This window comes from Phalacrocorax carbo, chromosome 2, assembly GCF_963921805.1.
Source record: "Phalacrocorax carbo chromosome 2, bPhaCar2.1, whole genome shotgun sequence".
NCBI lineage: Eukaryota > Metazoa > Chordata > Aves > Suliformes > Phalacrocoracidae > Phalacrocorax > Phalacrocorax carbo.
In genome coordinates, this window is record NC_087514.1 from 164423404 (window position 1) to 164446107 (window position 22704).

At 44.8% G+C, this 22704-nt stretch overlaps 1 protein-coding gene across 1 annotated transcript in view; it reads left to right on the forward strand.

Annotated features, from left to right (window-relative positions):
• The window catches only part of LOC104042166 (vasoactive intestinal polypeptide receptor), a 117613-nt gene that overhangs the window by 39155 nt on the left and 55754 nt on the right, over window positions 1-22704 (forward strand). The window contains exons 2-3 of the mRNA XM_064445141.1: window positions 709-805; window positions 20840-20947. Coding sequence (XP_064301211.1) covers window positions 709-805; window positions 20840-20947 — 205 coding nt within the window. The remainder of the gene's footprint in view (window positions 1-708; window positions 806-20839; window positions 20948-22704) is intronic.

The following is a 22704-nucleotide window of genomic DNA, read 5'->3' on the forward strand; positions in this document are numbered from 1 at the left end:
TCGTTACTTTTCTGGAGTGCAAGTTGTCATGTGCACTTTTTATGATTGAGGCAGTTCATGAATTACATGTTGTAAGGAGTCCACAATTAATTACCTGAACATTTATAGCCACTGTTGTGGCTACTATAACAAAATATAATTAGGTCTGACTGAGGAGAAACCGCTTGGGTGAAGAAGTCTTATCATTGGTAATTTCCTGCTTTTTAGCAACTTGATCTCCTAATCTGCATCAGAGATTTCATTCTTATATGATTTGTTTTTTGTTTTGCTTTGAATTAGCATGAGCCAGGAGGCAGGCCATGTGAGAACAGAGGGAATAAACCATGTAAGCACAGATCCCACTGCTCTTGGCATAAATATTAAAACTACCATCTTCCTGCCCTAGGTAGCTGTTGGTGTTAGGTTAGTCAGGCAGGGTTCCCAAAGCATACAGATGCAGAATTGCTCCTGATCATCAGAAAAAATTAGGTTGGGTTTTGTTTGTTTGTTTTTGTTTGTTTTTTTTTAAGGAAGGCGTGGAGAGAAATGCTGTTTTTCAGCAGGCTCTGGGTTACACTCCCTTGTCTCAAGCAATGCGTAAATAAGGCTGCATGTATATCCCCGTTGTGCGGTGGCTCAGGAGAGCTCAGAGGGCCATGAATCCCCAGGAATGCGTCTCTGGGGATAGACGGGTTTTGCTCACTCTCTTCTTCTCTGCCCTTTCTGCAGGCATCCAGCATACGACCAGAGTGCATCATCACGCAGGAGATTGAAGAATTGCGCAGCCAGTGCTTGGCAGAGCTTGTTAGGGATAACCAGACTTCAGGTATGGAGCCCGCAAGCCAGCGTCACCCAGCCTCACTCACATCTGCTTTGTCCATGCCATTTCTCACCCCTTCTGCTGCTGGAGCAGGGCAGTCACTCCAGCTGATGTGGAGCTCTTACATTAGGAGGGAGAGAAATAGGTACTTCCAAAGTATCACTCAACCAACAAACAGTTTGAATAGCCCGCTGGGGATCACTCGCTGCCTCTCAGCTGGGTAAGGCTAGCTTAGGTCTCTCAGTGTATTTAATCACAGACAGTCATCTCTCTGACCTGGAAGTGCCTTAACAAGTTTTTCCCTGGGATATGAATGCCTGAAGTTCTCATAGGCTTTGGTTTGCTTCAAAGGAAGTCATGGTGACCTCCTCCTCCTGTTGAACTGCCCTCCCATCCCCATGCCACTGTCCTGGTGGTGAAGCAGAGGAAGGAAGGGTGTACTCCAAGGCTGCAAGGTATCTGTGAAGTTGGGCCAGGCAGCTGAGATACTCTCCTTGTTCACATGACATGGAGCACACACAACGTTGGGCAGTCCTCCTGGAAGGCTTTCCAGTCCCCTTAACCCACTCCCTTCTTCAGTGATCGGGCAAGAAGGGTCAGGTCCATGATGCCACCTTTGCTCTCCAGCCTCCCAAGGTTTCTCCACCCCAGCTTCAGGCAGCAGCCACGGAGCTGTGCAGCCCTCAAGGAGAAGGTGTGGCACACCATGCCCTGGGCACATGGGGTTTCAGAGCAGTGGAGAGGCTGCAGGATGTGGCTGCCACTGGAGGAGCTGCAAGCCACCCTGTGAAACAGGGTACGGGTGGGCAATGTTGAGAAGGTTTGTGCTAATGCAAGTCCCCAGTGGGCAGCCTGCAGAGAGCTTGGGAGATTTTGGCACAGCCACCCATGCTCGGTCTTAAATTGTAGAGATCAGTGTGGCGGAGAAAGAAAGCTTTTAGTTTTGGTGCTGTCCCATCCCATCCCGTCCCATCTCATCCCACAGCAGTGCTGTCAAAGCCCCACACTGAGGCCTCTCTCAAGTTACAGGTCCTGGTTTTGTGAGTAAAGGTGATACAGGGACCCGTGGGAGGCTTCAGGCTCCCAAAACAAGGGAACACATTGCTGGGGGAAGGGGTGGGGAGATGCATATCCTGCCTGATATCTGCATCCCACCTCCCGAAAGAGGAAAAAGGGGAAGAGGATGTCTTCTCATCCTCTCCCTTGGCATTGCTTGCAGTTAGGCTACAGACTGAAAGACTGTTCCGCACAGTGCTGCTTAATGATAGAATAGCATCCTGGTGACAAGCTGATCCCGGGAGGAGCTTTACTGAATGCAAGGATGGCTTTTGGCCCCTGCTCTTATCTACTAAGATATAGTTTTCTTTGATTTGGAAACTATTTCAAGTGTCCCTGTATAGTTAAATGAAGCTGTTTGAAGAAATGTTCTCCTGGAATACAGTAAAGGGAAAAAGTCAGGGTAGTTAAAACCATTCATCTGAAAGCCAACTACACGCTTCATTTTTTTTCATGGACATTTACAGAAATTCAATTAAATACAGTACTTTCAAAACAGAACAAATACTTGAAGTGTTAATATTTCCTTTCTGCTTTTTCAAAATGATTTTTCTCATTGGAAAGTTTAATCCAAAACAGCTTTTTTTTTTCTCTCCACTGAATTAAATCACTGAAAATATTTTTCCCATTCTGATGTAAAAACACGCTCAGTAACGTTGTAAGCCTTAATCCCTAAGCACTAGCAAGAGTATAAAAATCCTTTGGAGTTTCTTTTTCATAATGGAATGGTGAAATATTGGACTGGGATAATTCTGCATCTCCACCAGTCACTAGCCGTAGTCATTAAATGGGACTCATTCAGAAATGGCAGCTGTGAGCATTGTAACATGCTTTTTGACCATGGAGACAGTACCTTCTGCTCCTGAGTTAATGTCAGATGTCGTTTGTGTATGTCTGTGCGTCCTGGGTAGAAATGGTCGTGGATGACATCAGTATGGAACAAGTGCTTGTAGGGACACAGCATGTGTCCAACCAAATTTTACAATGCAAACTGTGTGGAAAGCAGGTGGCATCCGTTTGCCCCAAAACAAGTATTTAAGAGCTCAATAGCTGACTCTTAGCTAGGCATCCATGGCTGCCCTTGCAATCAACAGAAGGAAACCAGCATCTCTAAAGTGTTGCTTCTCAAATGGGTAACAATAGGTGAATCACCTTATGGAGGATTCTGGTTTGAAAGTGGTGTGGACAGGTAACTTCGCAGCATCTAAGTGGCATGTGTTTCCCCCTTGGAGTGTTTGGGGTGCAGCATGTGAGCACATGCAGGTAGAAAAAGCTGTTATGTTTCTGGAGCTGGGCTCCATAACTCAATAAAAGCAGCTCAGCACAGTTGCAAAATAAAACTTGGAACTTCGACGGTTGGGGGCGATGGGGAAGTTTGGTGGGGAGAAATCTTTGGAAGGTGGTGGCATGAGATCATATGAAGGTGATGACTGTTTAGTCTCAGTGTTGCTGGAAAGAAAAAAATCCTAGTTAAACTCCCAGGAAAAATGGAATTTTAACATGGTTTAGTCCCCCAGAGAGGGCCAGTGGAAAGCAATTGAGATTCCCTGCCATCCGTAATGTAGTACCTTGATTTATGGCCAGTAGGTGCATTGCCTTCCACATTCCACATCCTTTTAGCAAAAAGAAAATCACTTGAGATTTAACAACCGATTAGATATCCTTTCTAATTAAATGAGTGGAAATAAGGAAACACACCATTTCAGCTCAGTCTGGAAATGAAGCTTTGTTTAGAAGCCATTATCAATTGTGTTGATCAGAGGGGCTTAATCACAGATGTAATTTGATGTGTCAGATAGATTAGTCACTTATTAAGAACACCTGATGGTAGTGCTGAACTCGATCACCACTGGCTCAGGATAAGCAGGTTTCCACTGATTAGATTTCCACTGATAAACAATGATGTCTGTCTTAACGCTATTTTGTCTTTGAGCACCCATTCCTTATAGTGGGTGTATATGCATGCGTGAAATCGATGCTTTCTTTTCAAATTAAACCTCTGTGTTTTCGCTGCTGGTAGTGGGTGCCAATTGCTCTTCCTGTCGTCAGCAGTTCTGGACCACAGGACTGCTGTTTATTATCAGCAGGATGGAAGAATCTCTATTCCCTGTTAGGAGTGTGATTCCGTATCAGTGAAGTTACCCACATCTGAGGAGGCTTTAGCAGGGCCACAGGAGAGACACAGGGGTCACAAAAGCGTGACCACCTCTGGTGAGATGAGGTTAGCTTTTCAGCACAGGAAGGGCTGCAAAAGATGCAGCTGGGGAGAAAACAGCAGGGAAGACTAGTATAAGCCTGCAGTGTGTACACGGGAGAATATAACGTCTGTGAGATCAAAGTCTGGACTTAAAAGGAAGTTTGTAACCATCCGAGGATACTGAACAGCCTTTCTGGAGGTCTGCGGGAAGGAGTGTTTTATTGACTTCAAGGCAGAATTTGCCCCATTTATAAAAGGGTGTGTAGGATGCAGTTGTGTGTTGCAGCACAGGATTGGATTTCATGAGCAGGACTGTCCTTGCAGTCCTCTGACCTGTTACCCTTTTACCTCCATGCTGAAATAACAGGTAAAGATGTAAAGTGGCAACTGTGATTCAACAGAGGAGTGGATATGTACCATTAAAATCAAGACTAAGTAGACTGAGACCGGTTTGTTTCACACAGGCAAATAGCTATTGCATGGGAACGACTTCTGGTGAGGGATTTCTTTCACTTGAGTTTAGGTAGCTCTAGCGTGTTCTGGCCAAGTGTAGGATTCTCTTTCAGGATGTGATGAATCATGTTCAGGTTGTCTTGCCTGTAGATGAGATCTTTGTTTGCTGTGAGGTGATTCTTAGGGAGCAGCTCAGCTGTGTTGGAAATAACCATACTTTGCAGATGATTCCTGTCCCGGGATTCACTGGCTTGGAAGGGATTTGGCCAAATGAGGTGAAGTCCCAATTCCATCATTAGGAGTTATGAATCTGTTTGTTCACATACAGAATTGCATTGCAGGAAGCTAAACTTTCACTTGGGTATTTGTAAGATGACCTTTCCAGCCCTTTAGCCCCCAAAGAGTGCTCACAATATAATTTGAGGTATTATTAAAAAAGAAAAATCTTGTAAAAATCTGTTACTGTACCAGTGGCAGGATTCTTCCCTGCTCAATCTGGGAAACGATGTACAAAATGCCTCATCGCAATCTCAGTGCAGACTGTGTTCCTGACGGGCCTAAAACTCAAGAGTTTTTGCTAGGTTTTGGCATGTTGGAAAATGAGTTTTTGTTATTCTTCCCCTTTTCACACAGCCAAGGAGAAAGTGCTGCCGGATTGCATCACACACAGAAGTACCTGAGTGCTGGACTAGTGAAATCTGTAGTTTTGTTATGTCTGAGATGTCTGGCTTTCCTTGCAGAAAATGGGCCATTCTCATGGCAGGCATGGCTGGGATGCACTAGATAAAATGCCACGAATGACACAGATCATGTCTGCTTGTAATGATGTCATGCAAATGTGGCATCATGTCACATATGACATCCCTTAGCTGTGGATGCCTTAATTTCCCACCCTAAGCATGTTTTAATCCCATTCCATGCTGGTCTCACAGTTGGTTTCCCTGCAAACTTTACCTCACTTGATATCCATAGATTATTGCAACTACAGCAGCACTGTTGCTGCAGTTAAAGTGACTTCTGGGTCTCTTGGCCTTAGTATTCCTCCTTTAAAATAGAAATATAAATATTTTCCTATCTATCAGGGTAAGGTAGGGACAAATAAATTGAAAAGTGTCCACCTGTTTTACGATTGGGACATATAAAAGTACTGTGGATAGAGAGAGGAGAAAGAAATGCAGTATTTTGGCAGCACCTACATCTTAAATTCACAGGGAGCTACTATGTATCTGGGTGGAAACAAAACCCCAAAAGACAAAATTCACATCATCCAGGTTAAGTTGCCTCTTCTCTTTCTCCACCTCTCTTCTCCAAATAAATCTGTACATAGTATTGTACATCAATCTGCAATGATGTGGGGTGCAAGGTTTTGTGGATAATGTTTTCCCAGAAGATGTATCTTCTGCTTATATCCCCAGTTCCTTGGGGATGCTCAAGTTATAGGTAACGTATACAAAGTCACATTGTCCTATACGCCAGTGCCAGTGCCAAGCAATGCAGTGGTTTAACAGGCACGAAGAGCAGGAGCTCAAACCCTGACAGTGCTTCATCGTCCAGAACAGCTGGGATGGCAGAGCTCAGAGGGTCATGATCAATGGGGCAGAGTCTGGATGGAGGCCTGTCACTAGCGGTGTTCCCCAGGGGTCTGTGCTGGGTCCAGCCCTGTTTAACATATTCATCAGTGACCTGGATGCTGGGACCGAGCGTCCCCTCAGCAAGTTCATTGACAATACCAAACTGGGAGGAGTGGCTGATACGCCAGAAGGCTGTGCTGCCATCCAGCGAGGGCTGGGCAGGCTGGAGAGCTGGGCCCGGGGGAGCCTCATGGAGTTCAACCAGAGCCAGTGCGGGGTCCTGCCCCTGGGGAGGAACAGCCCCCTGCACCGGCACAGGCTGGGGGGGACCTGCTGGAGAGCGGCTCTGCTGAGAGGCCCTGGGGGTGCTGGGGGGCAGCGAGGTGACCCTGAGCCAGCACCGGGCCCTTGGGGCCAAGGGGGCCAGCGGTGCCCTGGGGGGCATGGAAAGGAGTGTGGCCAGCAGGGCGAGGGAGGTTCTCCTCCCCCTCTGCTCTGCCCCAGTGAGGCCACACCTGCAGGGCTGCGGCCGGTTCTGGGCCCCCAGTTCCAGAAGGACAGGGAGCTGCTGGAGCAAGGCCAGTGCAGAGCTGCCAAGGGGATCAGGGGCTAGAGCATCTCCCTGGGGAGGAAAGGCTGAGAGACCTGGGCTTGTTCAGCCTGGAGAAGAGAAGCCTGAGGGGGGATCTCATCAATGCTTATAAATATCTGAAGGGTGGGTGTCAAGAGAATGGACTCTTTTCAGTGGTGCCCAACGCCAGGCCAAGGGGCCACGGGCACAAGCTGGAACACGGGAAGTCCCACCTGAACATGAGGACAAACCCCTTCCCTGTGCGGGTGCCAGAGCAGGGGCACAGGCTGCCCAGAGAGGCTGTGGGGTCCCTTCCCTGGAGACATTCACCCCCCGCCTGGACGCGGCCCTGTGCCCCTGCTCTGGGTGTGCCTGCTCCAGCAGGGGTGGGACAGGGTGAGCTCCAGGGGTCCCTTCCAACCTCTGCCAGTCTGTGATTCTGTGACATTTAGCTCAGCAGCATCTGGATGCAGTTACACCACCAGTGACTCTGCAGCACTGCTTTCTGCACAATCGGTGTCCCATAAGCAACCAGTAGCCGGTCAGATCTGGGGGTTCAGCTGTACTGTTCAAAAGGTTCCCAGGTCATCCCAAATTTTCAGCAGCCAGTGGCTGTGGGAGTGCTGCCTGGGCAACTGCAGGTTCAGTGCAGCCAAGTCAGTCCCAGCATTTGAATGCCTTTGGTGAGAGCTCTCTCTGCTGCCCTGCTGGACAAGCGTGATGAGAAGTTTTTGAGAATCGGGTTGCAGACAGGAGTTTGCACGCCGCCAGCCGCTGCTGCACTAGCAGGCTGCGAGCTGCCCAGTAGCTGCTTGGGCTGTCTTCTTTCCCTTTCTCTTTGCTCTTTGGCTGTACAGTGCTGTTTCTCTGGTGGCATCTCCCACCACTGCAGCGTAAAACAAATAAATAAGGCAATTCCACAACCTGGAGTTCTCCAAGGCACTTGGTAGCTCTAGGAGCTTATAATAGAGTTCCTCAGTAGTCTGCATTACTTTGACAATGCTTACAAACATATTTCAAAAGTGAAGAATGCAATCCCAGCCCCACAGAAGACCAAGCTTTTGCCCCTGATACTTCTTCAGCCAGGACATCTGTATGCAATACAGCGGCTGCTTAGCTGATAATACAGTTAGCAGTTGTAGGGAAGCTGTCCCAAGGGTTAGAGGAGAGGATGGCTGAAAGGGGTTTTGCTTTCCAGACTTTCAGATGGTGGCAAATCTCTATGTGAAGTGTGGCTGAGCTCCTAAAGGCTTGCTGCAAGGCAGGTCTCACCACTGTGTTGCTTCTTGCTGGCTTCCACTTGCTTTTTTTATATAATGATCCCAGAGCACAGAGGGGTTTTTTGGTTTTTAAGAACATTTCACCTCTCCATGGCTGCAGTTTATAAATAGTTCAGCTTAACCTGAAGCACCCAAATAAAATAAAAAAAGTAAAACTCTCTTTTTTGTTAAAAAGCCAAGAAAAACTATCAGGTCTAGGTCGGTTGGCTCAGCTCATTATCTGTTTATCCCATTATTGCTAATCAACTTGCTCCGCAATCAGATATTCTCTGAGAAGCAGGAGAGTCATTTAGGGATGGCAGTTGAACAAGGTACTGTGACTCATGTTTTGGTGGGATGAACAGCCCTGGAGACCATTGCACAGTGCAGGACACATGGCATCATAGGGAAAACAGCCTTCATGGAGAGTGCTGGGAATATCAGGCAGCACTTGGGCACAGGAATGCTGGCCCAGTTTTGGAGTTTACTTTAATGGAATGGAAGTTTGAGTATGAGGGAAAATATTCCAGAACAGAGAGGGGAGACCTTTAAACCACTGAAGACTCCTGACACCAGAGCCTGATGACCTGAATAGGTGGGTGCGGTTTTCAGCATTAACATAGTTTCTTGGCTTAGCATCACAAAATCACTGAGGTTGGCAGGAACTTCTTGATACCATCTAGTCCAAACCCCTGATTAAAGCAAAGTCAACAAAATCAGGCTGCTCAGGGCCATATCCAGTTGGGTTTTGAACATCTCCGGGGATAGAAACTCCACAGCCTCTCTAGACAACACATTCCAGTGTCTGTTTATGTTAACAGAGAAAAAAAAAAAATCTTATGTTTAAATGGAATTTCCTAATTTTCAGGTTTTGCCCATTGCCTCTTTCTTTTCTTTAATTTCCCCTGAATGCCATCGGATATTTATACACATTGATGAGATCCCCCCTGAGCCTTCTCTTCTCTAGGCTGAACAGTTCCAGCACTCTCAGTCTTTCCTCGTATGTGAGGTGCTCCAGTCCCTTAATCTTTGCAGCCCTTTGCTGGACTGTCCTCAGCATGTCCATGTTTCTCATGTACTGGGGAGCCCAGATGTGGACCCAGCACCCCAGATGAGTCTCACCAGCACTGTGGCAGAGGGGAAGGATCACCTCCCTTGACCTATTGGCAACACTCCTCCTAATTCAGCCCAGGATACCATTCACCTTTATGGCAAGGGCATGGTGCTGGCTCATAAGCAACTTGGTGTCCACCAGGACCTCCAGGTCCTTCTCTGCAAAGCTCCTCTCTAGCCCTATGTGTGTGCGTGGCATTATTGCTTCCCAGTAATGGGAAGTTCCCTTTGTTGAACTTCTGTAAGTTTATGTTTTTTCAGGACTTTATTTTTCTCCAAAAGGGAAGATATTCTGCTTGACTTGAATCCTAAATTCCTGCAGAAGTTAAGTGTAAGTGAAACAAGACCAGAACTTCACAGCTGGATGCTGTCAGCATCTCAGGGTCAGACGAGCATTTGGTCTATCTGTTCCCCACAGTTCTAGCAGTATGGAGATAGCTGAGATGATTTTCTAAATGTCTGTGGAAATTGCCAATAGCCATCAAGGAGCTGCTACAGCTGAGCTGCATCTGACACTAAAAGTACTCCAGCACTGCTCTTTATATTTGCAATCTAGACCTGTCTGTCTTGAAAGCAGGATTTGAAACCTGATCAAAAATTCAGAAAAGTAGAAAACATGAAAAAAATAGTGCCAATTCCCCTCCCAGTGCCTGTTCATATCTGCCGAATACCTGCTGAGGGCAATAGAGCTGAGTCCTGCAAGCTCATCACCAGCATTGCCACATGCAAACAAATCCAGGTGGGAAATGTCTCATGTTGTTTATTCTCTGTAAACTGCTTTTGCTGTTCCACAGGCCTAGAGCGGAGGCTGGCTTGGAAAGCCAAATTTAGAGCTTGGGGTTCTTTGCTAGTCTCACTTGAAGAAGTCAAGGCGTATTTGATGGGAGAAGAAGCAGTGAACATATGGAAATTAAAAGTCAGGCTGGAAAAACATTAATGACGTTTAAATGAGGAGTCTGTTTATTCATCACCATCTGTTTATAGAGCAGTAAGATAAGAAATAATTAATAGTTCCTTGCTTGTAAAAGTTCAAGTGAATTCTCACCTTCCAGTTGCATAAGACCTCCTGGGATGGATGGCGTGTCAGTCAGATTTGTATGACAGTCTGGTTATCAGCAGCTCTCCATGTGCTCCATCGCTAGAGGAGACTCTGAATGGCTGATGGCAGCTCAGATGCTTGACATAGAGCACACAGCAGAGTGGAGAAGGGGGTGGAGGGGCCACTCACCCCAGGCTGGGGAGACACTATGTTTTCTGACTGCGTCAGGGGGGTGGTGCATCCCTGAGATCTGACAAGTGCTCATGCAGGTGCTCCTTACACCTTCACATACATGCGGATGGATGCTTTTGTTAGCAAAAAGCCAACGTTTTAAACTCAGTAGAAGAGGGAGCGTTCAGATGAACCACTGAACAGGCAGATTTGAAGGGTGGTAGCTTCCAGGGGAAATATACATCCTGGCAGACATCCGAGGGGCACTCCAGGTAATTATGTACGAAAAAATTAAAGAAAAATAGTCAGACCCTTGGACAGGGGCTGACTCTTGTGAGCCCTTGGTTACATGTGAAAGTACTTAACAGATGCTCTTGGATAATGAGTGTGGCCTCCAGTTGTCATTTCAGAATTGTGTAGGGCTCTCATAAGCCTTGTAGCATATCCACCAGCCCCTCCACAAATCTCATATATGCTGAGACATCAAGAATGGCATTAAATGACTACTGCTGGTCAGCCAAATCAAGCCCTAAGGATGGTCAACATATTCAGCGAAGCCTGGAGAACAGTTTAGTTCAGTCTAAAATAGATACCTACATTTGATCTTAACAACCTCTTCAAAGGCAAAGGGACCTGCAGGACTTCTTTCTATGATGTCTTTCCTTAGTTTTTATCTTACTGTAGTTTATTAGTGTGGTCTAGGTGATACAAAGGGCCTCTTGATATCAGTCTTGCTCTGACCAGCAGCATTGGACAACTTCCAGATATGGCATCAGCCCTCTCCATTCCTGGACATTCCTGTGGCCTTTCCTACAACAGCAGAAAACTCAGCCATGTAACATCAAGACCTTAAACCCCAGACTCTCATTTATCTCTCACAGAGGTTCAGTACCAGAGTCAAGGTGCCTTTTATTTAAGAGAGATTTTTCTTCCAGTTATTGGGCAGTGGCCGTGCTACTGAGTTGGGACAGACCACTGCATGGTGCCTCCAAATGGTCTTCCTTCATTAATGCTTTCCTCATCTGCTCTGGGACTTTTCCCAGCCACCAACACTTCATGCTGCAGCTCTTACAGAGGTGGAGCCTGCTCTCTAGAAATTCAAAAGAAAGAAATCTGCCCTCTGTTTTCCAGAGGATAACCTTCCCTTGACCATGCTAGGAAAGCTGCCGTCTGAAACATGAGAAGGAAGCACCTGTTGCCGTGCCATGGTGGTAAACCCAGCTTTAGCCCTTAGATGTGAGCAGCTCTCAGACTTCTGTGTTGGCTGCTTTGATCTGGTCTGAAGCTGATGGTCATTCTTCCAGGCTATGATTCTCTTCCTGAGGAGACGGCATCCAAAGGTGTTTTCCCTACAAAGCTGTTATTTGGCCATCCACCCTTACTTGGCAACCCGCTGCTTAAGGAGGATGCACCTCTCCACTAGGACTGCTAATCCCCCGCTGAATAGTGGTACCTCCTCAGCTGCTTGTCGCTGCCTGAGCCTCCCCTGTCACCTGAAGTCCAGACACCTACCAGAGACAGGATGAAATTCAAACACAGATCTACACAGCACCTCATCATTCCTCCCTGTAGAGCTGAGAGCTCATTTTGGCTTGACCTCACCTTTCTACAGACACAATCATGAGATAAGATGTTACAACACCTATTTTTGCCTTAATACGTTATAGGGGTTGAGGCTTTGCTTTTGTTTTGCCTGTTGCTGATGTGTCCTGGTTGCAAGCTTTCTAACAAACAGCAGTGTTTGTTTAACTTGGGAACAGCTGTCTTGTGGCTTGTCAGGATTAACAGCTATTTAGTGGACATAAGTCTTGTACTGAAAAAGGCATTTTAGTTTGCAGAATATGTAACATTTTTAAATGCCATCAGACTTTTTGGTTACTTTTTTTTTTTTAGCATGGGATAATATATAAATGCACACAGCCTTAGTTATGTAAAAGTTATAAAATAAAGACAGAATGCCATTGCTACAGACCAATGGAAAACAAATTCAAAGCATTTTCAAAGCTCTGGGTAATTGCACAGATTAAATCCATCTATGCAGAGCTTTTGTTTCCAACAATGGCTTGTATTGTCCCCCTCGCATCCTGTCAGATTTCTGGTTAAGAAATCTCTCCTTCCTCATCTTTTTAATTTTTCTTTTCCTGCTGACTGTATCATAACACTTTAATGATGGTATCCACCCATTTCACATAGGATAAGTACATTGGAAAAGGTTGCATATTCCATTAAGTTATGTCAAGCTCCCATTACAATATATGGCCAAGATCCAAAACCCGCTGCAGCCGGTGGAGTTTTTTTCCACTGATTTTTTGCTATGCTCTGGACTTTCAGTAATCTAGGTGCCTTCATTTCTTGTCACCCAGGCTTTTTAACATACGAAAGTGAAATTGTGGAGAACATGAGAAGCTGAGGTAAGAGGTACCTCACTTTACATCCACTAGACCTAAGTAGCGTTTCTATCATGTAAAGCTTTTAAATTATCAGTGTCTCACAAATTTAGCTTTTCTTTTTTCTTGCGTTCTGACTATTAAATATGCCTCCATGTGAAATCAAAGCTTTCTGGTCCCTCTTGTCCCTTCCTACAGAGCTAAGATACAGGGCTTCCACACAACCCTTCCTGCTTCTGCAGATGCCCCTCTATATTTATGGGTGAGAAGCATATTTCCACCACAAACTCCAACACATTTAATAAGAAAGAGGGAGATTATGAAGAATTTACTTGGTGAAGCTCTCTCCAGCTTCGCGTAAGGACTGCAGGATCTTTCTAGTAGTAGGACGGGCAGTCCGTGGCTTACAGTTTTTAGAGGAAACTTGCACTTTAGCCTTCATTTTTTTCAGTGGGGTGTCATTTCTTAGCCCAATATTTACCATGAAGAAGCGCATTTTCAGCAGTGGCTGAAAATCTCCATTGCACAGCACATCATTTGGTCTTGAAGGTACAGGACGATCCATTAAAGTATCAACAGGGTAAGATTCCTCTTAATCGTGCCATAATTGCTATAGGACAGACCTCTCCACAGATAACTGCAGATTGGTAAGTGGTGAGCACATTGCCAAGCGGGGCTGTCACTTGCCTGTTTGCCTTCAATGAGCAAGTCAAGCTGAGCTGGTCAGTGGGAGGGTTTGCGCTTCATTAGAGTGGCCAGGTCTCCGGAGCTCTCATATTGGTGCTACCATTTAAGCAAGTCAAGGAATTCATGCGGATTAGCCTGAATGTTGGAAAGTTGAGGAAAAGTCTCCCGACTCTCACAGCACTTGAACCATCAGTGACAGCTGATGCACTCATGACCTGTCCTTGCTTGGCCTGTTTTATTAGGAAGTCCCACAAAATCTCTAATGCTTTCCTCCTCGCAACGTCCCTGTCTCCTGGTAGGCAAGACAGTGAAGCACAGAGGAGCTGCAGCCGGGGTGAGTCCCACTGTAGATCTTACATTATCAGGGCAGTCACTCTTGCCTCCCCAGCAGTCAAAAAAACATTGCTAGAGGTTGACCCTAGTCATCTTCACTATGAATTGCTGTCTAGAGGTGCCAACATGGGAGAAGCCATATAGGAAGAGTAGGTACTTAAATTCAAAGTCTGGTTCTCTATAAACCCAGTCCTCTACAACTTCTGGAAGAGCAAGGGGATTTGAGTGAGGAATCCCTGGAATAATCCTTTAAGCATGCTCCATGTCAGAGCACTAGAGATCTACCTCTTGTTTAGATGCTGGTGAGGAGATAAGATATGTCTTTGGCAACCCACTTTGTAAATCTTTGTCTTAAATCTTGGATCTTTTGCTTCTGTTTACATGTTCTGGAATTAGGTGGAAGGGCTTAGCTGACAAATTTGATTTATAGAAAGAGTGATCTGGAGGGATGGAAAAAGTCAAGTGTTTGTTTAGTTTGTTGGTTAAAGAAAGGCTGAAAGATAAGAAACTTCTTTTGTTGTTTTTTCTGTTGTGTTTTTTTTTTTTTAACTTGTTTCCTAGTAGATGTTGATGATGGAAAAACTCATAGGATTTTCATGCTTAAAAATTATCCTCCAGAAATAGTCTCTGGTGATTTCTTTCACGCAGTTTAGAATGACTTGGTCTGGGGGCTTAAGGTGAGGTTTCCTTCCTATGTCTTTGAGTCAAATTTCTGCAAACATTTAGGAAGAAACATATCTTTTAACATTTCCTGTTGAGCGCTTGGACAGCTTCTACTGGAAGCCACTGCAGAAGTGCAAACTGCTTTTCATAGCAAGTAACAGTGTTCCTGTTACCCTCCAGTTTGTACAACGAGTGGTAAAAATTAAATCAATATCTGTTTTGCCACAGATATTGAGGCAAAGCCCAGGGTAAACTCTTCACTTACCCTCAGTGTGGGGATCCTTTTTGCTTCCTGTGATTGCCCAAGTCCATTTTCTGCTGAATTGGGGCTGCAAATCCCTCGCTGAGGGATGAATAAAGGAACATCAGTGCGCCTCTAAGAGCACATCAGCGGTGGGAAGGAAATGTTATAGTGTCAGGGTTTTGCGTGCCCTGGCAGGACTGTGGTTTTCCTTCAGCTAAGTGGTTTTCTGTCACATCCTGCCTACAGTGCTGGACTGGCAGCAGGCAGCATGACAGGCAAAAAATAGCCAAATTAAATGCAAAGCCAAGAGAAGTTGAAAGGATAGCTCTGAGGGGATAGGTTTGCTTCAGAGCAGACTGTCAGTGTTGATAAAAATTAAAAGGTGATGAGATGGAGCTGGGGAGGAAAGATGCCTGCAGGATGCTTGAGTGTATGCATGTGGCTGGGGGGATGAGGGCACAGCAGTGAATATGGGAAGGAAAGGGTTGAATTTTGCAGGGAAGGTGGGAGGATTAATTTAGCTAAACCATGGAGCCAAGCTAGCCCTGGTCAAACCCAATATGTCACAGAAAAATAAGGTAAAACCCTATTCCGCACGTCCAGGGCAGGGCAGGATGGGGTAGAATTAAAACCACAAATGATACAAATGAGAAATTATATGGAACTTCTTCCATGCTAGAAGAAACTAAATAAGCTAGAACACTTCAGCTTGAAAAAGAGATGCCTGAGGAAGGGTATGAAAGAGGATTTTATGTTTTTTCTCCCCAGGGAAAGGGATATTGTGGTTAGGTTATGAATACTTATGTCTTTGTAAAAGAGCTAAGCAATTCCTAATGAAACCAGCAATGAGCAGGTTCAAAGTGAATTCAGAAAAGGATGTATTTTTTCTTTCAGTGGACACTTAAACTGTGCAGTTCCTTCGCCCAGGATGTTGTAAATATTAAAGATTTCCATGGGTTCAGAAGCAAAAATGAAATTGCATTTAACTTAAAAGATTTATGGAAGAAAAAAAACCTATTTAAGGTATTTTTTGTTATTACATACATCTTTAAAGATTTAAATAGAAGATTATCCTTGTTTCAGAAAGCTTCTGCTCATTGGAGTCTGGGGCAGTAGTAGTAACCCAAGGCTCATGATGGGTTTTCCTAGCCTCTACTGCGACTAAATTCAAGCTGCCTGTCTGAAACCAAGTCAGCAGGTTGTTTCGGGGACCCTCTTTTGCGGTCTGTTTTCTTCAGTCAGGCAAAAGCTTAGTGCTCAACTGGGACAAGAAGGTTGAGGCAATAAGTGGTTGTAATGAGACCAAACTGGGAAAACCATGGGTGACCACCGAGGTTGCACTTCTGCATGAGCTTGTCAGTGGGAGAACAAATGTCACCAAATAGCTATTTACAGTCCTAACTCCATAGAGATTGAAAACTACCTGCTGATATCAAATTGCAGTGAAAATGAGTTTCCACTGCACACACACCAACCTGTGATGGTACCCGGTGATATCTCAGCTTGGCTTAATCAAGCTGCACCTTTGCCTTGCGGCTATCTGCCTGTGGGTACTGAGAGGCATGCAGAGATCCCGAGACACCCGTGGCATCAAATGGGGATCTTTACATCCGAACAAGGATTCAAAAAGCAAAAGTCTTGTGTGTCAATGTTTTTCAGAAAAGACCAGGAGTGACCCCAGTCGTTAGGGAGAATTTGGTGCAAATGAGAGATGTGCTGAAAGGATTTTTGTTTTTAATTGGGAATTCACCTGGGTTAAGAGAGTGCCTGGCACCAGCCTACTGCCATTAATTTCTTTCCTCAGCCAAACCTAGTCACATCTCAGAGCTGTGCCAGAGCTCTGGAATTCATGTTTATTCATGAAGTAATATTATTCTCTGCTGCTTCCTAGATAAGCTTTGACCATATATTTCCTGCAAGTGTAGATATGACTCAAAACAATATTTTTTGTGCTCTAGTCTGCCAGTTCTGCAAACCACTGTATACCTGTGCCTCATGATGACTGACCCCTTTTCTGTTTATTAACCTTTTAAAGGGAGAGGAAATGAGGGCCTGAGCTTTGATTCACATTTAGCAGACAGCGTAAAAGGTTACCACCTTCTGCAGCTGTGGTGGGGTTTCCTAATCCAGAGCAGTGAGGACTGTGTCAGTGGTCTTCAATCACTGCTTCTGAGTCAGACCCTCTTAGAGGAGGGCTATCCAAAGCCCAGCTGAGGCTGATGCAGCCCTTGGCTTGCACTTGGGGCATTTGGATTGCAAAGAGGGAGGCTCAGCTGCTGGATGTAAAGATCTGAGCTCCAGCACATGGCTGACAGCCTCCAGCCCATTCCTTGAGCCCTTCTTCAGGAGCCCACTTCAAGAGGGAGAGAGGTGGCTGCTAGGAGTTACACTAATTGCGTGGCTTACAGTGCAACGGTGAGCAGTTTGATCTACTTATCTGAATGAAGTTTAAAAGGCACCTTTGTTAGAGTTGTGAAGGATTTCTCCCTGAAACCCTCCAGAAGAAGAAATTTGCCTCCAGAGAGCACTTCATGGTCTGCCAGGCAAGAGCAGGAGAAAGCTGGGTGTCTGGAAGTCACAGCTGAAATAATCAAACAGGAAAATATTATCTTTTAAAATATATATATTTATAATTACAAGAGTTCAGAGAGTGTACCTGATTACCCAGGGATGTCATAAATGCTACTGTCTTGAAAAAGTCATATGCTTATATTTTACACTGCTTCTCTAGAGTCACTTGTGATCCTTTCCAAAGCAAAGCATATCCCCTGGCAGGGTGTGTTCCTTGGCTTTCAGTAACAAGCGAATGAGCAGAGCAGTTCTTTCGATTGAAATGGCATTGAAGGGTACATGTATTCATGGCTCATTTGCACCTGCTGCCTTGAGTAAGGATTGATAAATACCTTTGCATCCTTCCTGCAGATGCTGAGTGGAAGGGAGAACACAACATTTATAATCAATTAATGGAGAAGCACTTAGCAATCACCAAACATTATTTGATCAGGCAAAACAAATTGTCATCTTTATGACATCTATGAAGGTCAAGTGATGGCACAGGGAAGAGAGGGATTTCCTTTTCCAAGGCACATTGCAGCTGTTTCTGCCCTCAAATAGTGTTTTTAGGTATTGATTTGTCATGCTGACATGACTGAATATTGCCTGCCAACCCCCTGATCCCAGCAGTTTGCCAGGGTAAGGTCTATCAGTTTTGGAGCAAGAAAATAATTTTCTGGAAGGTTATTTGATAAAGGTTGTCTGTGTCATGGTTTGGATGGACAGGCACACGCTTTTGCCTGATGTTGTAGTGGGATGAGCACAGGGCGAGCAGCAAGCATTGGGTTGCAGATGCAAAGCGTCTTGCAGGTATCAACCTTTGTATTGTTCTAATTCACTAAACTCGAGTTACTCATGCAGGCACTCTTCTAGTAACTGGAGAGAAGACATCATCTCCAAAAAATGATTCATTTTCTGAACTTTAGATACTCATCCTACGGTGACATGAACTGCCAGCCAGAGCTCTGGTTTCCATTGGCTTCTTTAGGTTTACACATCTGAGTTTTAGATGCATAAATTTAGGGATATGAATCCCACCTTTAAAACCTGGAGCCTTCCAAGCAGCTGCACAAAATTGCCACCACAACTGGGTGGGGAGAGGGGGGCAATAGGAAGAATGGTGTTGGAAGAGCTAATAAGCAGATATGAAAAGTCTTTACAGAGGCAATAAATTTTAAAGATCCACTTTGCCTGTCTTGCAAGGCCAGTCCTGTGTGACTTCACATTATTTTAATCAAAGAGAACTCTTGTTACAGAAGTGAACACTTAAAAGCGTTTTTCATGCGTCACAGGTGGTGGTGAAAAAGGCCAACAGAGAAAAAGATACAGATCACAAAAATTCCCGAAGTGCGTAATTCTGGACATTTTAAAACCCATCTGATACTATCACCTTGTATTTTATTTTGTATTATAACCTGTTCTGAGGTAGTGGGTACACTATAATTTACTGAGATTCATGGAGGAAAATATTGTAGAACATGAAAGATCCTGTCATGAAATCATCTATTTTCCATGGGCACAATATCTAATATCTTACTAATTTTGGAGCTGCTGGCTGTTTGGTGGCAGGTATGACGCTGTGGAAACTGAGCTTTGCACCTCGTATTAGAAACCTGAAAACTGAATTTCAATGAATGCTACAGAATAGCATGCACAAAGAAGATACTGTCAGTTATTCAAATTTTCAGGCTCCGATAAACTCACCTCAAGACTTCATTTGAAAAGTTCTTTTTGCTCATGAAAGAAGGAAGGAAAAACCTGTAAAATAACTTTGAAAGAGAGCTGAGGGCTCTTTTTCAGCTTCAAAGCATTTTTGTGTGCTCTCTTTATTGATCTGAGACAGCACACTGCCTCAGTCTGAGCAGACTGATGATGACACTAGCCTTTTTCTTAATTCAAGTAGTAAAAGATGATTTAAAGGAGGAATTTCAGATCGGGATATAAATACCAAGAAATGCAGATTGACAGTGGTTTTCATAGTTCCCTTCACTTGCATGTGAAAAATATTTTCTCAAAGCGTTCTCCTTCATATTCTAGTTTCTTTTGTTATGCTGTTGACCTTAACAGTAACACGTTAGTCACATTTGGGGAAGTGTTGCAAGCCAATGGGGCATAACAAATAACCAAGAGCAGAGGTGCTATAAAAAAAATTAGGTCTGTTGACAACCCATCTGTCTAACCCAAGCAGGAACTGAAGTGCCTGTCTTTTGGAAATTTAGAGAGGAAAAAAATGTTTTCAAAATTCTAGTAAGAACTCTAAAATAGGGAGTATGTTGAGGCAAAAACATGTCTGAATTTTTTTTTTAATTCAGGTCTGCCAACTCCTTTTGGCTTCAGTGCTAATGTTACATTATTCAACAGTGAAATATGTATGTGATAGCATTAATATATTTTTGAGAAAGCAGAAATCAAAGGGCAAAGAACAACATATTATAACTCTGTAGGAAGGACCTGCAATTTTATTCTCCCAGAAAGTTTTTATACTATCCAGAAAATCTTCAGAAATGCTTAATTTTAACACAATACTATGTTTTCTCCCTGAAGTTAGCTCCATTTGTTATATCTTCATTCCTAGCTTAGATAGCTAGGAGTGTACCACCTGACACCGCCCTTCCACAGAGAGCACCTTCTGGAGACAGCACTGTCCCTCCTCAGCCTCCAGGAGTGTTCTGTGCCTAAGCAAAGCCATTGACACCTTTTCCCACAGCATTCTCCAGGAGGAACTGGCTGCTCATGGCTGGAAGGGCATACTCTGCACTGGGTAAAGATCTGGCTGGATGGCTGAGCCCAAAGAGTTGTGGTGAATGGAGCTAAATCCAGTTGGCAGCCAGTCACAAGTGGGGTTCCCAGGGCTCACTGTTGCGGCCAATTCTGTTTAGTATCTTTATCGATCTGGATGAGGGGATCGAGTGCACCCTCAGTAAATTTACAGATGACATCAAGTTGCACAGGAGTGTCAGTCTGCTTGAGGGTAGAAAGGGTCTACAGAGGGACCTGGACAGGCTGGATCGATGGGCCGAGGCCAGTTGTGTGAGGTTTAACAAAGCCCAGGGCCGGGTCCTGCCCTTGGGTCACACCAACCCCAGGCAACGCCCCAGGCCTGGGGCAGAGGGGCTGGGAAGTGCCTGGCGGAGAAGGCCCTGGGGGTCTTTTCCTACCTAAACAATTCTATGATTTGGTGATTCAATGATCCTTCCTTTTTAAGGAGAAAAACTGCTTCCTGAGAAGGAATTTGGCTTCTGATCTCTTGATTGTCATCAGTGTCCCTTTCCTGCTGAGCACATGCCCTGCGCAGGCATCTCATTTCAAAGGGAAGAAAAAGCTGGTAACAGAAGTTTGGGGGAAGCAGAGAAGGAAGGGGAGCATGTCTCACATATTCAGACCAAGTGTTTTAATGCAACATGGAGAGATAAGAGCAAGGAAGAGGGATATTTAATTAGGCATTTCTGGCTTTTTCGTCCAAAAAAATTCACCCATCTCTGTTAACTCTGAATTGCCCGATTCTTGCACCAATTTGCTGTTCTTTCTGTGCCAATTTCTGGAAAAATACAGACACCACCAGTACTGAATTTCAGGGACTGGGGTAGCTGAAAGCCACATATTTATGATATTTCTGTATCTTTCCTTCCAAAAGGTGCCTGCACTGAGGTGGTAGGCTCCACAAGCCTTCGCACAGTTCCTCAGCTCCATCCAGCAGATAGTGCTCGCGTTTATTCTACCATCTGCTTTTCTCTTTTCCCCAGGTTGTGGAAGGCAATGGGACAACATGACATGCTGGCCTGAAGCGGAGGTGGGAGAGGTTGTGGTACGGCCATGCCCAAAGTTCTTGAGATTCGTCACTACTTTTCTTGGTAAGTAAAAGCAGACAGCTCATCTCACTGAAATGGTTTTATGGCTTCACTGTCCAGGGTGTTTCACATCATATCACAGGGGAAGCTTCTTGGTATAATCGGAGGGAGAAAGAAGCTCTTTGTACAAGGTAAAGGAGGTTTCCAAGCCACGCATGAATGTCCAAACCATTAGAGCATCCTCCCTGTCCTTCTTGCAGCACCACATACTACACTGGATCATAGGGATGCAAAAATGGCTTCTGGTGAAATCCAATAATATGGATGTTGCACAGGGAAAATGGAATCAACCTGTGTAATAGTATGTTTGTTGTACAAAATGAACAGTTTAGCACTATAATTAATTAAGTCTCTGACATAAAATAAACAAGCTGAACCTGTACATAATAAAGTATTTTTTCAGCTGAAATGACAAATCTGGACACAAGCCAAGATATTAACCTGAAAAATAATGGGTAGGGAAGGTCAATGGAGAAAGTAGCTTAACTCACTGTTCAGGGTGTTTGAGGAAGCTTTAATTTAAAACGCAGGTCACAAGGCCCATGCAGCAACAGGACTCTGTCTCCTGGTAGTTTATAGTCATTATTTACTATTTTTAATATAGTAGCCCTGTAGGCCTCCACAAAGAATTAAGCTCTTTTGCCCTGGAGATTATGTACCAAGCTGATAAGTCTCCACTTCTACAGCCTTGCAGTCCAAACACACATAATAGATTATGAATGGGAGTAAGGACATAATATCATCCCTGTTTAACCATCACACGCTGATTACATGACTTGCCCAAGGCTATGCCAAAAGTCTTTGCAGACCCAGAAGGGAAATTCAAAATCCCCAGAGACCTATCCTAGTGCTGTAACCTCCTTGTTTCCAAAACTCCCAGTAGTTCATCACTGCTGCATCAACATCCAGGGGAAGCAGGCAGAGGCTGCTGTAATGGCACATCTTGCAGGACAAGACCCCTGCCCATTGGTTCAGCCATGTGGAATAATTGCCTGCTGTGGATGCTTTGCGCTCTCTCCTCTCCTGAGCACAACATTCACTCATTGGGTTTTAGAGACCCAGCAGAGTTACCTGAAGAGGAAGAAAAACCGCTCTAAGTATTGCTAATACTTCATCCCACCAAAGCAGAGCAATGAGGAAAGTATTGTATATATTTGATCATACATATATCTATATCTCATTGTGGCTGTGTTGAACTTAAGCTAAGGAAAGGGAAATGCCTTTAACTGTGCTAGGACAGGCTATGAGACTCAATGAACTTGACCATTCAGGGGCAACTACTACTTTCTGAGATGTCCTAGGACATCCTGGTCTCCAGGTTCGCCTGCAGAAAGGTGTAGTTCTTCCCCAGTTCATGTGTCATTGGATCTCTCAGGTACTTAAGGGTATCTCAAAAAACCCATGCTTAGGCAAGTGAATGGTTCCTATTCTGGGAGAAGTCCAGAGTTCACTGAGAGCAGTCAGGGCATCACTTGGGCTCTCTATGCACTCATCACAATGTGCCAGACCAAGAAAGAGCCTCAGACACAAGTCAACCCATGACCCTTCCCTGCATACCCATGTTGTAGCGTGACTGCTGGCATTTGTGGTGTTCTGTGAGCAGTGAGCTCAGCAAATGTCATCTAGTCTTGCAGCTGGCAAGGTCAGCAGCCTTCTAGGGGGATTTCACATCTGTTTGGATGAGTTTCCTCTGGTTAAATGTAGTTTTCTGCATCTGACTGTCATCCAGGGATTCCAGTCACTGGAGAGCAGGCTGGTTT